Here is a 12662-nt window from a genome sequence, read left to right as displayed (position 1 = left end):
TCCTGGTTCTGTATCAGGTGGCTCCCTCCCTTGGCCAGAGACCTGGGCTTCACCTTGTTACCTTCCTCCCCCATAGCCCTTCACCTCCATAACCTGTCCATTCAGCTTCCTGTCTCACTTACCCCCTACTCCTTTCTCCTAGCCCTACCCCTGTCCAGTCTTGTCCTTAACCACTTGGGTCCCTGCCTTGGCTTCCCCCACACTCCCAGCTTCAGTCTTGCCCTCTGGTGCACCTCTTCATGACAGCTAGAAAGAACTTCCTAAAGCCCATTCCTGACCCTGTTCCCCCCCCCCGCCCCCCCTCCCGCATAGAATCCTCTATGGCTCCCCAGTAGCATCAGGCCAGAGTCTGAATTCCTCAGCCTGGAGGTCCGGTACCCTCCTTACCCCTCCTGCCTTACCTCTACCACAATACTCCCCAGTGTCTGGCATTTACTCAGTCCTTGCTTGTGCTGGGCCCTCTGCCTGGAACAGCTTTCCCTTTGCTCCTTGCCCAATTATCTCCTTCTGATGTCAGGCTCAGATCTTGTCTTTCCTCCAGGAAGCCTCCCTCACTACACCCTAGGTTGAGCCAGGCACCTTTCCTGGGCTCACGCTATCCCCTAAGTCTCCCTCATCACCACATCTCTGCTCACTCTGGACTGTCACTGTCTGAGCAGGGCTTAGGGCCACCTGGTTCATGGCAGCGTCACTCAGGAGAGGGCATGCCCAGGGGGTACGCTCATGGAATTCTGTTAATGAATGAATGGCCATCCTCAGCCTCATTCAGGAACCTCAGACAGACCAGGGTTGGGGGATGGGGGGGTCTCTCCCCAGAGGAGGCATTCCCAACTCCAGACCCCTGCATGATCCCCCCCAGCCCCCACAGACAGAGACAAGGGCAAGGGCCTAGGCCCCAGCTTAGAAAAATAGGACTTTCTTGTTGTGCCCCGGTGCCCCCGACACCCTCCCCATCAGAGTTTTAAAAACCGTGAGCAATTTGGTGAGTCTGAGGCCAGGTCCCACAGTGTGCCTGGCTCCTCCCACCCCTGGGGCCAGAAGGGCCGTAGAGGTGGGCGTGAGGCTAGGGTCCCGTGGGTTCGTGGCTGGGCCTCCAGGGCTCACAGTCCAGCTGGACCACGGTGTGGGCCCTGGGCGCGGCGGGCTCAGGGGCGGGCGGGGCCGGTGTGGGGCCCAGGGCGCCGTTGGTCTGCGAACAAACGCTGCTGACCGGTGCGGGTGCCTTGGCCTTGCCGGGTGGCTGGCCGCCGTGCACCTTGTAGCGCATAAGCAGCACGAAGATGAAGACCAGTACCGAGGCCACGATGACTCCACCGAGGGCGATGATCATGGTGCCGCCCAGGAAGGGTGCGTGTGGGGACCCGCACGGCCGCAGCGCTGGCTCAGTGGAGAAGCGGGCGCAGCCCACGGGCCGCGTGGCGGTCAACCCCGTGGCGCTGTCCTCGTACACTGCCAGCACGCACAGATCGTAGGTGCGGCCCGACGCCAGGTCCGATAACAAGAAGGAGCGGCTGTCGGCGGGAATCATCCTGGAGGGACAGGCAGGTGGGGGTCAGGTCTCTGCTCTGGCTGCCCAGCACCCACCCTGCACCGTGCCGCAACCCCTCCTGTCTGGCCCATTCCCTCCAGCCCCCTGGTAGCCCAAGTTCCTTCCCATCACGACTCAAATTCCCTTCGGTCTAATACCCAGTCAACCTCCTGACTGATAACTCACGGGTCCTCTTAGGTTCCTGGCGCTTGCCGCTCAAATCCCCGTTTAATCTCCCTCTAGCCACAGTACCCAGATTCCCTCTGGGGACACTGCCCACTGTTCCTCCGTTCTCTGGGTTCAGGGCAGCCTCACTGCCCCGCTTCCCTACGGTGCAACTTGCCCTCCAATCCCAGCTCTCCGTCTCCCTCTAGACCCTTGCTCAACTTTCCAGGTTTCCCCAGATTCCCCTGGTCAGCCTTGCCTCCACCTGGGGCCTAATTTCCCTTTTCAAGCTGCCCCACGTTTCTCCAGCATCCAGCTAGAATTCTCTCATCTAACCGCCCGATTCCCGCACACTGCTGATGCCTGTCTTCTAACCTGCCAACGAATGTCCCCTAGCCCCACTGCCGTATTATCATTATTGTATGTATCCCTGCTTTCAGCGAGCCCTCTCTGTTCTCATGAAACTGACATACTTCAGCCATCACAGCTTTCTTTTTCTCCCTGTTGCCTTATTTCTTCCAGCCCCGGCTCTCAATTCCCTTTTTATCTCTGTTGCTGGTTTTTATCCTTACCTTTCCCATTTCCTTTTATCCCTAGCACCCAGTTCTACTTTCCTTCCTTTGGCAGCAGAGCACCCTGTTGGGGATTTAACTTGTTTTACAATCGGTCTTATTCCTAAACTGCTTTAATGAGGGAGTTACAGGTGATTGTCTCTGAGAGGGTGACTATCTAAGAGAGCATTTGTCTCACCCCCTGCCAGGCAAGGTGGACAGGATTTGTGGGATTTCTAGGTGTGGGTCCTCCATGGAGCAGACTCCCCCCTCCAGGCAGTATGGCCATCCGAGAGAGGGAACAGAATAAGCTTGCTAGATTTCCAGGGCTGTAAAGGAAATCAGATGAAGACCTCTTGAGATGTGGGCCCCTGGGGAAGGAAAGGGGACCCAGGTCCTGGGTTTATAACATGCACACCCCAGGCATTGGGAGTCTGGCCCTTTGCAGCCAGGCCTCAGGGACTGTACCCTTTGCCCAGCCTGGCAGTGAGAAGAGGGAACCACCTACAGCCAGCCATGCAAGGGTAGAAGGGTGAGAAGTGTCAGCAGCAACTGGGTTAGAGCGACCACTCCTGACCACATGGGGCCGGCCACAGCAGATGTTCCAAATGCTCGCCAGCTCCGGGGAAGGAGATGTCCTGATCCATGTACGCATAAGCCCCCGAGTTTCTTCTGTTGCTTGCCACAATTACATAGAGAAGGGAGTTCCCAACACTGGGCAAATTGAATGTTCCCTTTCACCTAGCAGGTGGAGCATGAACTAGGTTGAATTTGATTTAGAAAATAAAAAATGGAGATGTCACTGTATTGGAACTCTAACATCTGGAGCAGTTCACACTGCACAGACCCAAACCCTGATCTCTGTTCTGCCGCCTCCCTCATTTCATTTTCCCCATGAACTCTGTACCTTCCTAGTTGATCTCCTTTTCATCTTACAGCTTGGCTTCTATCTAGTCCTGTCCTCTGGAAACACCCAGTTCCTCTTTACCTTTTTATTCAATGTGTTTGTACCTCTCCAACCTTGTCCCCCTCCCCACAATTAACTTTCTATTCTTCTGGCCTGATTACTTTTTACTCTTGCTGCCTCATTTCTTTTTTGTATCTGTTACCATTGACTTTTGCTGCCTTGTTTCTTTTTATCTTTTTATCTGCATTGTTTCTTTTTATGCTGGATTTCTTTTACCTTCTCTGCCTGATTTCTTTTACTTCGCTGTCTGATTTCCTTTGTAATCATTTCGGCCTCATTTCTCAGCTGCGTTGCAGCCTGGGGTGTCAACAGATGTATCTCCAACCCTCCCCCCACCTCCTTCTGCCACCCACGCTGCCCACTGCTGGGCTGTGCACCTGTAGACGAGGATGTCGTCGGCTGAGCTGTTGTACTGGATCTGGTACATGCGGATGCCTGGGATGGGCCGCTGATCCGGCCACTGGACAAGAGCGGCTGTGGCCCCATGCTCAGTCACCTGGACCCCGCGGTCGGTAGGGGGCCCAGGGTCAGCTGCCTTGGCGGAGGCAGAGGCGGCAGAGGGCGGGGTGAGGGCATCAGGATCCCCGTCCCGCGGGGGGTCACAGCTGGTGCTGTTGGCTAGCTGGGGAGGTGGTGGGGGACCCACGGTCAGCTCAACAGCAGCGGTGGCCTCACCGGCTGCATTAGCCGCAATGCAAGTGAAAATACCCCCGTCGCCCGGCTCGGTGACCAGCAGCTCCAACGTCCCATTAGGGAAGGCACGGGCACGGCTCGAGTTGCCCACCAGCCGGCCCTGGGGTGACACCCAGCGCACGTGGGGCTCGGGGTCCCCCACTGCCCGGCAGCGCAGAGCAGCTGGTCGGCCTGCGGGCACCGCCAGAGGCGGTGAGCGGTGAGTCACCACGGGGGGCTCACACACGAATTCCTCCTCACCCACAGCCCAGAAGTAGCGGCCACCCAGTGCAGGCGGGGATGCGCAGGCCTCCAGGTCGTCCTCCCGGGCCAGGCGCCGCAGCCACACCAGCTCACAGTTGCAGTGCAGCGGGTTTCCGCCGAAGGCCAGCACCAGGGCAGAGGCAGGGGAGCCGCGGGGCCTGGCCAGCAGCGGCAGGCGGGAGAACAGCGGGTCGGGTGGGATGGTGGTCAGGCGATTGGAGGTCATGTCCAGCCGTGCCAACTTGTGCAGGCGGGAGAAGGCGCCGGCGGGCACGGACGCCAGCAGGTTGTGGTCGAGGCCCAATGTGTTGACGTTGCCCAGGCGACCCAAGGCCTCCCAGGGCAGCTGCTCCAGGTTGTTGTAGGAGAGGTCCAGGTCCTCGAGCGTCTCGGCACAGTCATCCAGGGCACCAGCGGCCAGGGCCGCCAGCTGGTTGTTGCTAAGGATGAGATGGCGCAAATTGACCAGGCCGCGCAGCTGACCCTCGCCCAGCGAGGTCAGCCGGTTTCCATCCAGGTGCAGGGCCCGCAGGGCGCGCAGGTCCGCGAAGGCACCCACGGCCACATGGCGGATGGTGTTCCGTGACAAGCTCAGATGCAGCAGGCCGGTCATGTTGGCCAGGTCGCGGCGGCGCACGGCCGCGATGAAGTTGTCCGCCAGGCGCAGCTCGGCGGCCCGGCGGTCCAGCGAGGGGGGAACGAACAGAAGGCCTGCCCCCGGGCACAGCACGCTGAGGGGCAAGGACTGCGTCTGGCAACGGCAGCGGCGGGGACACGGGCTGGGTGTGGCTGGCTGCGATGGAGACGAGGCAGGGGCCAGCGGCAGCAGGCAGAGGAGCAGTGGGAGGACGGCCATTGCGGGCAGGGGCGGCCTACAGGGGAGAAGGGAGGCATTAGGGCAGACTGAGGCCAGAAGAGGGGTGCCAAAGGCCATTGGGGTGGTTCAAGACCCTAGAGAAGGTCACAGTGGGCTGGAAACCAAACAGTTGGGTCAAAGAGGGTCAGGCAGAGGAGCAGGAGTGGTCAGACCCATCAAAAGCCAAAGGAGATGGTCAAAGACTCAGAGGGATATGTCATGGAGGGTCAGAGGGAGCAGACACGAACAAAGACAGTCAGAGGAAAGAGAGGTCATTAGAGATGGTCAGAGACAGAGAATGAGAGGGTTGATCAGAGTGGATAGAAGGGAAGCCAGAGGGCTTGAAACGTGGTCAAAGACATGGTCAAAGACAGCCAGAGAGAAGAGGTGGTCAAGGTGGTAGGAATGACTATAAGTAGTCAAACATGACCAGAGAAGGGAGGTGGTTAGAGATGGCCAAGAAGAGCAGAGGTGGACAAAGGAGGAGACATGGTCAGGGTGCTCAGATCTAAGACACATGGTCAAAAAGATGGTCAGAAATGGTCAAGAGCCAGAGAGGTAGTCAGATAGAGGAGGAATGGGCAGACATGTCAGAGACAGCTGGAGATGAGGATAGCTGGTAGGATGGTGGGTGCGAGGAGAGGTCATCAGAGAGAGGAAAGGCAGACAGAGATACTAGAGATGATGAAAGAACTCCAGTGCTCTAGAGAGACAGAGAGAGGAGAGGTGGTCAGTAAGGGTTGCAGAGTGGCTGTTGGGACAGGCGGTGGGAGGAGGGTGAGAGCAATGGCAAAGAATGGTCAGAGACAGGCCAAGGCTCAGAGTCAGGGATGGACAAGTGCAAGAGAGCAAGTGAAAGATGATTAGAGAGAGGCATGGTGGACAGAGATGCCAAAGACGGTCAGTGAGTGAAGAAGCAGACAGAGGTGGCCTGAGACAGCAGCAGTGGATAGAAGTGTCAAAGATGAACAGTGAGGAGTGAGGAACAGGGATGGTCAGCGAGGGGAGCGCTGGCCAGGATAGGCGTCTGAAGATGATCAGATGAGACAGATGGTGGGAAGAAACTGGAGAACAGAGTGCGAGATCAGAGACCTGGAGGTGCCATAAACTGGGGAAGAGGCGGTCAGAGAGGGCCAGTGCTGGTCAAATCAATATCCAGAGAGTATATGAGGCCCAGCAGGAGATGGGGGCAAACCCTTGGAGGAGGGGTGATGGGATATCTGTTTCCTGGGGAAACCCCAAGGGTGCCCAGGGAGACCTAGTCCTCACTTCCCTCTACCCTCAGCCCCAAAGTTCCTCCCAAGACCCCCCCCCCCCCCCCCCCGCCCAATAGCCTTACCTGAGCTGGAAGCCACCCCAGGGAGCAGAGTCCTCAAGCTCCAAGGGGTCAGGAGTCAGGGCTCTGGTGGGGGGGCCTGGTCATGCCTTCTCTGTTCCCAAGGCCTCTGTAGAGGGACTGTGTTGTGTCTCAGCCCAGATCTGTGGCCATGGAGTCTCTAGACCTTGATACTTGGGGTCCTAGATCTCTAAATATTTGGCCTCTAGGAACCAATTTTAGAGACCCAGGCTCCAGTTCAGGTTGGTCAGAGCCAGTGTCTCTTAGCTCTGGTTTTGGGATGCTAAACAGCCAAATGGAGAGTTTAGGTGTCAGTCTCAAGCCCAGTCCTGGGATCCGATACTAGGGTGCCAGGTTCAGAACTGGGGTGCCAAATCAAGATTTGGAGGTCTCTAGCCCTCAATTTCAGCATTCGGGTTTGCAGCAAGGACTTCAGGCTCTAGCACAGGCTTAGGCCCCTTGGAATGCCAGGGTTCAGATCTTGGAATTTGAGGCCTAAATCTCAGGGTTTGGGTTCCAAATAGGGGTTTCCAGAGTATAGATATGGGAATCTGGTCCCAGATTTCAAGGTCCCAGGCACAGGATTCAGAGTTCAGTTCCAGATTCGGGGCTTTAGATGAGAAATCTTGAGGTTCAGTTTCCAAATTTGGAGGTCCATATCTTGGGGTTCCAAGTCTGATGTTGAAATTCCAGCCCCAGATAGTAGGTGTTCAGGCGCCAGGTCTTGGGGTCCCAGCCCCAGATCAAGGTCTCAGGCTCAGGTTTCCAGATCTCTGGATCCAATCTCGGGGTGCAGGCCACTGATGTCGGGGTGTGGGCCCTGGGTTTGGGGCCGCTTGGTCCCAGCTTGCCTCCCTGGCCTCGGCGGGTACTGGCCCGGAGGGAGGGGAGCGAATGCGGTGGGGGGGTGGTGGCAAGGCAGCCCCTGGGGCCGGGGTGGGGCGAGGCCTGGGCGAGGACGGACAGACAGACGGGGACATGCGGGGTGGAGACACCGCAGCGCAGGTTGGGGCGCAGGGGGGAGGGGCCGCGCTCAGAGACCCCTCCCCCGCCGGGGCCGGGGCGGGGGCCGGGCGGGGGCCGGGCAGGCGGGCCGGGTCCGGGCGCTCCCGCGGCCTCCTCGCCGGGAACCCAGGGCCTCGCGCGCGCCCGCGCTTAAAGGCGCAGGCCCCGCGCGTGCCCGTGCTTAAAGGTGTAGGCAGCCCCCATCTCTCAAAGGCGCGCGTCCGGGCCCCATCTCCCATGGAGTCGCCCTGGCGTTCCTTGGGAGCGAGAAAAAAAAAAAAAAAAATCCTTGGATACGGAGGGACCCAGAGAGAGACCCAGAGACTGAGACAAAGAGACACACAGATTGAGAGAGAGACAAAAGATGGGCAGGTTTAGATCCAGAGACAGGAGTAGAATGAGAGAGGCAGAGAGACAGAGAGATAGACACACGTATTCAAGGATGGAAATACACAGAGACAGTGGGAGAGCCGGCCGGAGAGAAATAGACAAGGACAAGACAGAGATAGACAAAGACAGAGACACAGAAAAAGTCAGAGACAGAGACACGGGTGGGCTGGGGGGTGGGGGTGCAGAGACTGAACAGGGTGTGTTTCCAGTTCTTATTCACAGCTTTGAATATGGCCTTCCATCCCAGAGCCTCCGGCCCCTAAGCCTGTCTCCTGCACCACCTCCCTGGGATGTCCTTCCCTAGGTGGGGTTTCCTTACTTGGACCCTGCCCAGCAACAGGCCTGATCTTTCAGACCAGAGAGGAGACTCTGCTCCTTCCCCCAAGCCTCCTTGCCCTGGCTGCAGTGGGAAAACTTGGCTTCCAGACCCTGTGCCCTCTGGAATTATAGTTAGACCTCAAGATGCACTGGATAGATATCCCATGAAGGATGGACAAGATAGGAAATGGGACAGAGGCAGGGGGCTGGAAAGGTTGACCCAGAGAAGTGTGTCCACTGCCTTCCCCTCTCCCTGACTCAGGTCCACTGCCCCATAGAGGACTCTTCTAGAATTATACTAACACATGACTCACCAGGAGTGGGGCCTGCCTGTCCTGACCATTGTGAGAGGGTACTGAAAGGGGGGGGTTCCACAGGTCTTCTGGCACATGGCATCGCAGGAAGAGGGATGTGAGTGGTAGTCTGCAAGCCTGCCCTGGGAACTTAGTGATAGCAACATGGGGGACCTGATCTTTGGGACCCCTGCTCTGAAGGGAACATAGTCTTGGCCTTTGGTCATGGCCTTAACACTGGGGGAACCTGAATGGTCACATATCACCCTCAGGCATGCCACCCCCCGCTCCAAGTAGAGGAGTAAAGCCCCCTTGTTGGGAATAGGGACATGTATGCACTTTGCCTTGCATCCCTAGCTCTGCTGAAGGTTTCAGAACAGACTTTTGGCTCCTTCCACTCATGTGTATTGAAAAATTGCAGCTAAAATTAACTCAGCTCTAGGGCCCACCTTTCCGATCATTAGCAAAGTTCATCTGAGCTCCCGGTCCAGCATAGTGGATACCAGTTACTCAGACACTCAGAAAAAGGACGCAGAAGTCTCAGAGACACTACAGAAGTGTTGGAGGTGGGGAGATAGACAGAAATACCTGGAGACAGTCTAAGAGCAGATTGGGATTAGAATTCAGTGGAACTAACTGATTTGGGGGTGACCCCAGGAAATGGGCAAGGGATTGGGAAGGAATGAGGGAGGGAGGGGAGGAAGAAAGTTAATAGACAGTGCGGACAAAGAGCAGATTATCCCTCCGGGCAATGGGGGCTCAGTTCAGCTGCGGAACATTAAGGAACCTTGTAGAACACATCAGAATTATGGTTCCTCCCCCCACCCCCGCAAAATGTCTTCGCCCTACTCCTGCATTTATACCCTGGTCCTTATGCCTTTGGGTGATGGTCGTCTCTTTGGTGGGAGGGAGTGGCACTGAGAGCCATCTGAGATCTGAGGCAGAGAAGCAGAGAGGGATACCTTACATGAACTAAACCAGTTGTTCTCACAACTTAGTTGTGTTGGGATCACCCTAACAATAGATCTCCAGGCCCCAGTCCCAGAGTTTCTGATCCAGTACTTCTAGGTGAGGCCCAAACATTTGCATTTCTAACAAGTTCCCAAGGGATGCCAGTGCTCTGGGTCTGGGGATCCCTGGACCACTTTGAAAACCGCTGGGCTAAACCAGGGCCATCAGCTTAGTTGCAGGGAACTGTCCACCACAGCTGTGCTGAAAGCTGGTGGATTGAGGGGATTTAGCATTCTAAGTGTGTGCCAGAGAAACCAACATACTTAGAGGCGTAAAGTGGGGCCCGGAAACAAAGAGGGGCAGAGGCAAAGACGCTAGTTCGACATTTACTGTATCTGGCTACGGTATTGTGCTAAATGACACTGCAGCAGACGTGTGACTAAGGCAGTGTCAGGTCCTGCTTTCACTGAGCTCAAATTTCAAAAGTGAAAAAGACACTCCTCCAGACAGCCCAGAGTGATGATGGCCGGGCTGGGAGAAACTTGGGCTGCACAGAATGGGGCTGTAATGACAGAGGCCCTGACCACAGTGGCCAGGGGGATGTGATTGGAGACACACAGGGGAAAATAATTAAGGGCTTTGATGGCAAACCGCAGGTCAGAGTGGTCAGGGCTCTGATAGAGGAAGCAGAGGGGATCCCAGAGGCAGAGTCTAACCTTTTAGGCTCCCCCACCCCTGTTCCCAGTCAGGGAGTCTTCCTGGAGGAGGAGACCTTTATGCTGAGACCTGAAGGATGAGTACCAACAAAGCAGGTAGGCAAAGGGGCCCTCTGTATTGTTTGTGTGTCCTCATGCTATAGCACGTGCAGTCTGGGGGGTCCCCATGGTACCTGGATAGTCCCGTGCATGTGTCTGTATGTGCTGTAATCTTTCATCAGCTCCTGCAAGGGGATCCTGGTGGGATGGTGGTTTGGGGGGCTCTGCCTAATTGCCGCATTTACTTAATTACAACATCTGGAGAAGGGGACAAAAGGAGCAGAAAGAGCCTCAGCAGGAAGAATGAGGTTAAACTGCCTGAGAGCTGAGGGGGCCTTGGGGGGAAGGGGACTGCTCGTATACACACACAGAATCTGCCTAAATATACAAATACACACGACAGACACATCCATATTCCTACATGCACGTCATGTACTCAGAGGCTCACCAAACACCAACACAACAGGTGCATGGAACGCGTGTACACCTAGTTTCATGTTCAAAAACAGGGGACATACACAAGTGCACACTTAGTCACACACCTCCAATACACACACGCACAGACTCACACTTAGACATGTGAGAAATCATACGTGCAGAAACATACTCTGCTAGATTCTTTCTTGCATGCTTGGTGAGCTACATTCTCAGACATGTACACAAGAAAAATATTCAGAAAGTCTATCAAACACCTACAAGGGATGGGCACACACACGTGCATACACACATGCGTGCACATGGACATTCAAATTAATGATGTCACTCTATCAGAAAAAGAGTTTATAAATAAACTCAGGCCCCTTTCAAATTGGGGGTTGTTTGAGCAGTGATGGATAGAGGTGGTGTCTCTTTATCCTCAACTAACACCCACCAACCCAAGTCCAGCCTCCGGGTTCACTGGAATTAGCTCAGCTTTGTAATTAGCACATGAATCGGTACTGGGGACTAGGAACTCACTTTATTATTTTTTAAAGATTTTATTTACTTATTTGACAGAAAGAGAGAGAGAACATAAGCAGGGGGAATAGGAGAGGGAGAAGCAGGCTCCCCACTGAGCAGGGATCCCGGTGTGGGGCTCAGTCCCAAAACCCTGGGATCAAGACCCAAGCCGAAAGCAGATGCTTAATCAACTGAGCCAGACAGGCACCCCTAAGGCCCCACTTTAAAAATCAGTTCTGGAGGTGCCTGGGTGGCTCAGTGGGTTAAGCCTCTGCCTTCGGCTCAGGTCATGATCCCAGGGTTCTGGGATCGAGCCCCGCATCGGGCTCTCTGTTCAGCAGGAAGCCTGCTTCCCCTTCTCTCTCTCTGCCTGCCTCTCTGCCTACTAGTGATCTCTGTCAAATAAATAAATAAATAAAATCTTAAAAAAAAAAGATTAGGTCTGAAGGTGAATTCCCATATGGATGGGTTAAAAGAGACAGGCAGGAAGATGTGTATATCCTCTCCACCCTCCCAAACATATACACTAACCACCCTAAATCAGACTGATGGGTTTCTGGCAAGCATGGACTTTTTTTCAGGGCAACCGCAAGATCCTGTGTATGAGACTCTGCTTAACGATGGTAGAAGACCTAACTTAATGCTTGAGGTCTGCTTTAATGACTTCCAACTGTCAGCCTGGAAGAGAACTTCCATAAGAACATGGGGGAAAGTTTACATTTGTGCAAAGAATGGAGGGGAATATACTGGTAATTTTTAATTAGTAAACACAAAGCCTTTGGGCCGCTGTATAAACTGCTATGTGAAAGCCTGGACACCACAACTGGGGATTAGAGGTTCATGTCGCAGAATGACAGGCGGGTGTCCAAGGTTTACTGTTATCAGGGGACCAGAGAGGAAGGGTCGGAGTATCCGTGCGTGTACAATGTCAGCTACTGTAACAAAGAACCCTCTTGATTTCAGTGACTTCATACAATAGTTGATTTCTTGCCACAGGTGTCCTGCTTGGTTGGCAGCTGTCCTCCATCTGGTGACTCACACAGCAGACTTGTTAATCTTCTGCCTCCATTATTTCCTGGGGCTCAGAATTATCTGCTTCCACCTGGCAAATGGTAGGAGACAGGGTGGAGAAGGTTCACCATCTTAAAAAACTGGCCCCAGAAAAAAACTTCGATAAACCTTCCTTCTGTCCATATTTTATTAGAAAGAACTAGTCACATGGCCACCCCGGATGCAAGGAGGGCTGAGAATTTATTCCCAGGCTGAGTAGCTTCCTCCCAATCATGCTTATGCAGAGTATATGGATTATAATGGACCCAACATCAACCATCACTAGATATACAAGCTCAGGGCAGGCAGCAGGAACAGGCGGTGGGATCTCCTTCCATTGGCTACACCAAATCTCGCTCCAGGGACACGTATCAGCCCCACCCTGACCACCCACCCACCTATACTAGGCCCCTGCCTTTGGGCTGGGCGACCACAAATTTTACTTCTTTGAGGGCAAAGTGAATCTGGCTTGACTTGATAAGTGTTTAGGTCGATGCAGAAAGAGGATGGTGAGTGCCCCATCCCCAAGCATTCTTTCCCCAGGCATTTATTGAGCCCTTGCTGTGTGCCAGACCTGATGCAGGGAACGTACCTGTGAATCAGATACGGTCCAGGCTTTGGT

At 54.9% G+C, this 12662-nt stretch overlaps 1 protein-coding gene across 1 annotated transcript; it reads right to left on the bottom strand.

Moving 5' to 3' along the window:
- Positions 1-327: 327 nt before the first annotated feature.
- Positions 328-7447, bottom strand: LRFN3 (leucine rich repeat and fibronectin type III domain containing 3). Its single transcript, XM_045988726.1, has 3 exons — positions 6343-7447; positions 3589-5019; positions 328-1529 (listed from the first exon to the last, which is right to left on the bottom strand). The coding sequence occupies exons 2-3, from the start codon at positions 5001-5003 to the stop codon at positions 1064-1066; spliced, it is 1881 nt and encodes a 626-aa protein (XP_045844682.1). The 5' UTR covers positions 5004-5019; positions 6343-7447; the 3' UTR covers positions 328-1063.
- Between the last annotated feature and the right edge of the window lie 5215 nt (positions 7448-12662).

The sequence above is a fragment of the Meles meles genome, chromosome 19, assembly GCF_922984935.1.
Source record: "Meles meles chromosome 19, mMelMel3.1 paternal haplotype, whole genome shotgun sequence".
Taxonomy (NCBI): Eukaryota; Metazoa; Chordata; class Mammalia; order Carnivora; family Mustelidae; genus Meles; species Meles meles.
This window is presented reverse-complemented; position numbering and strand designations above follow the sequence as displayed.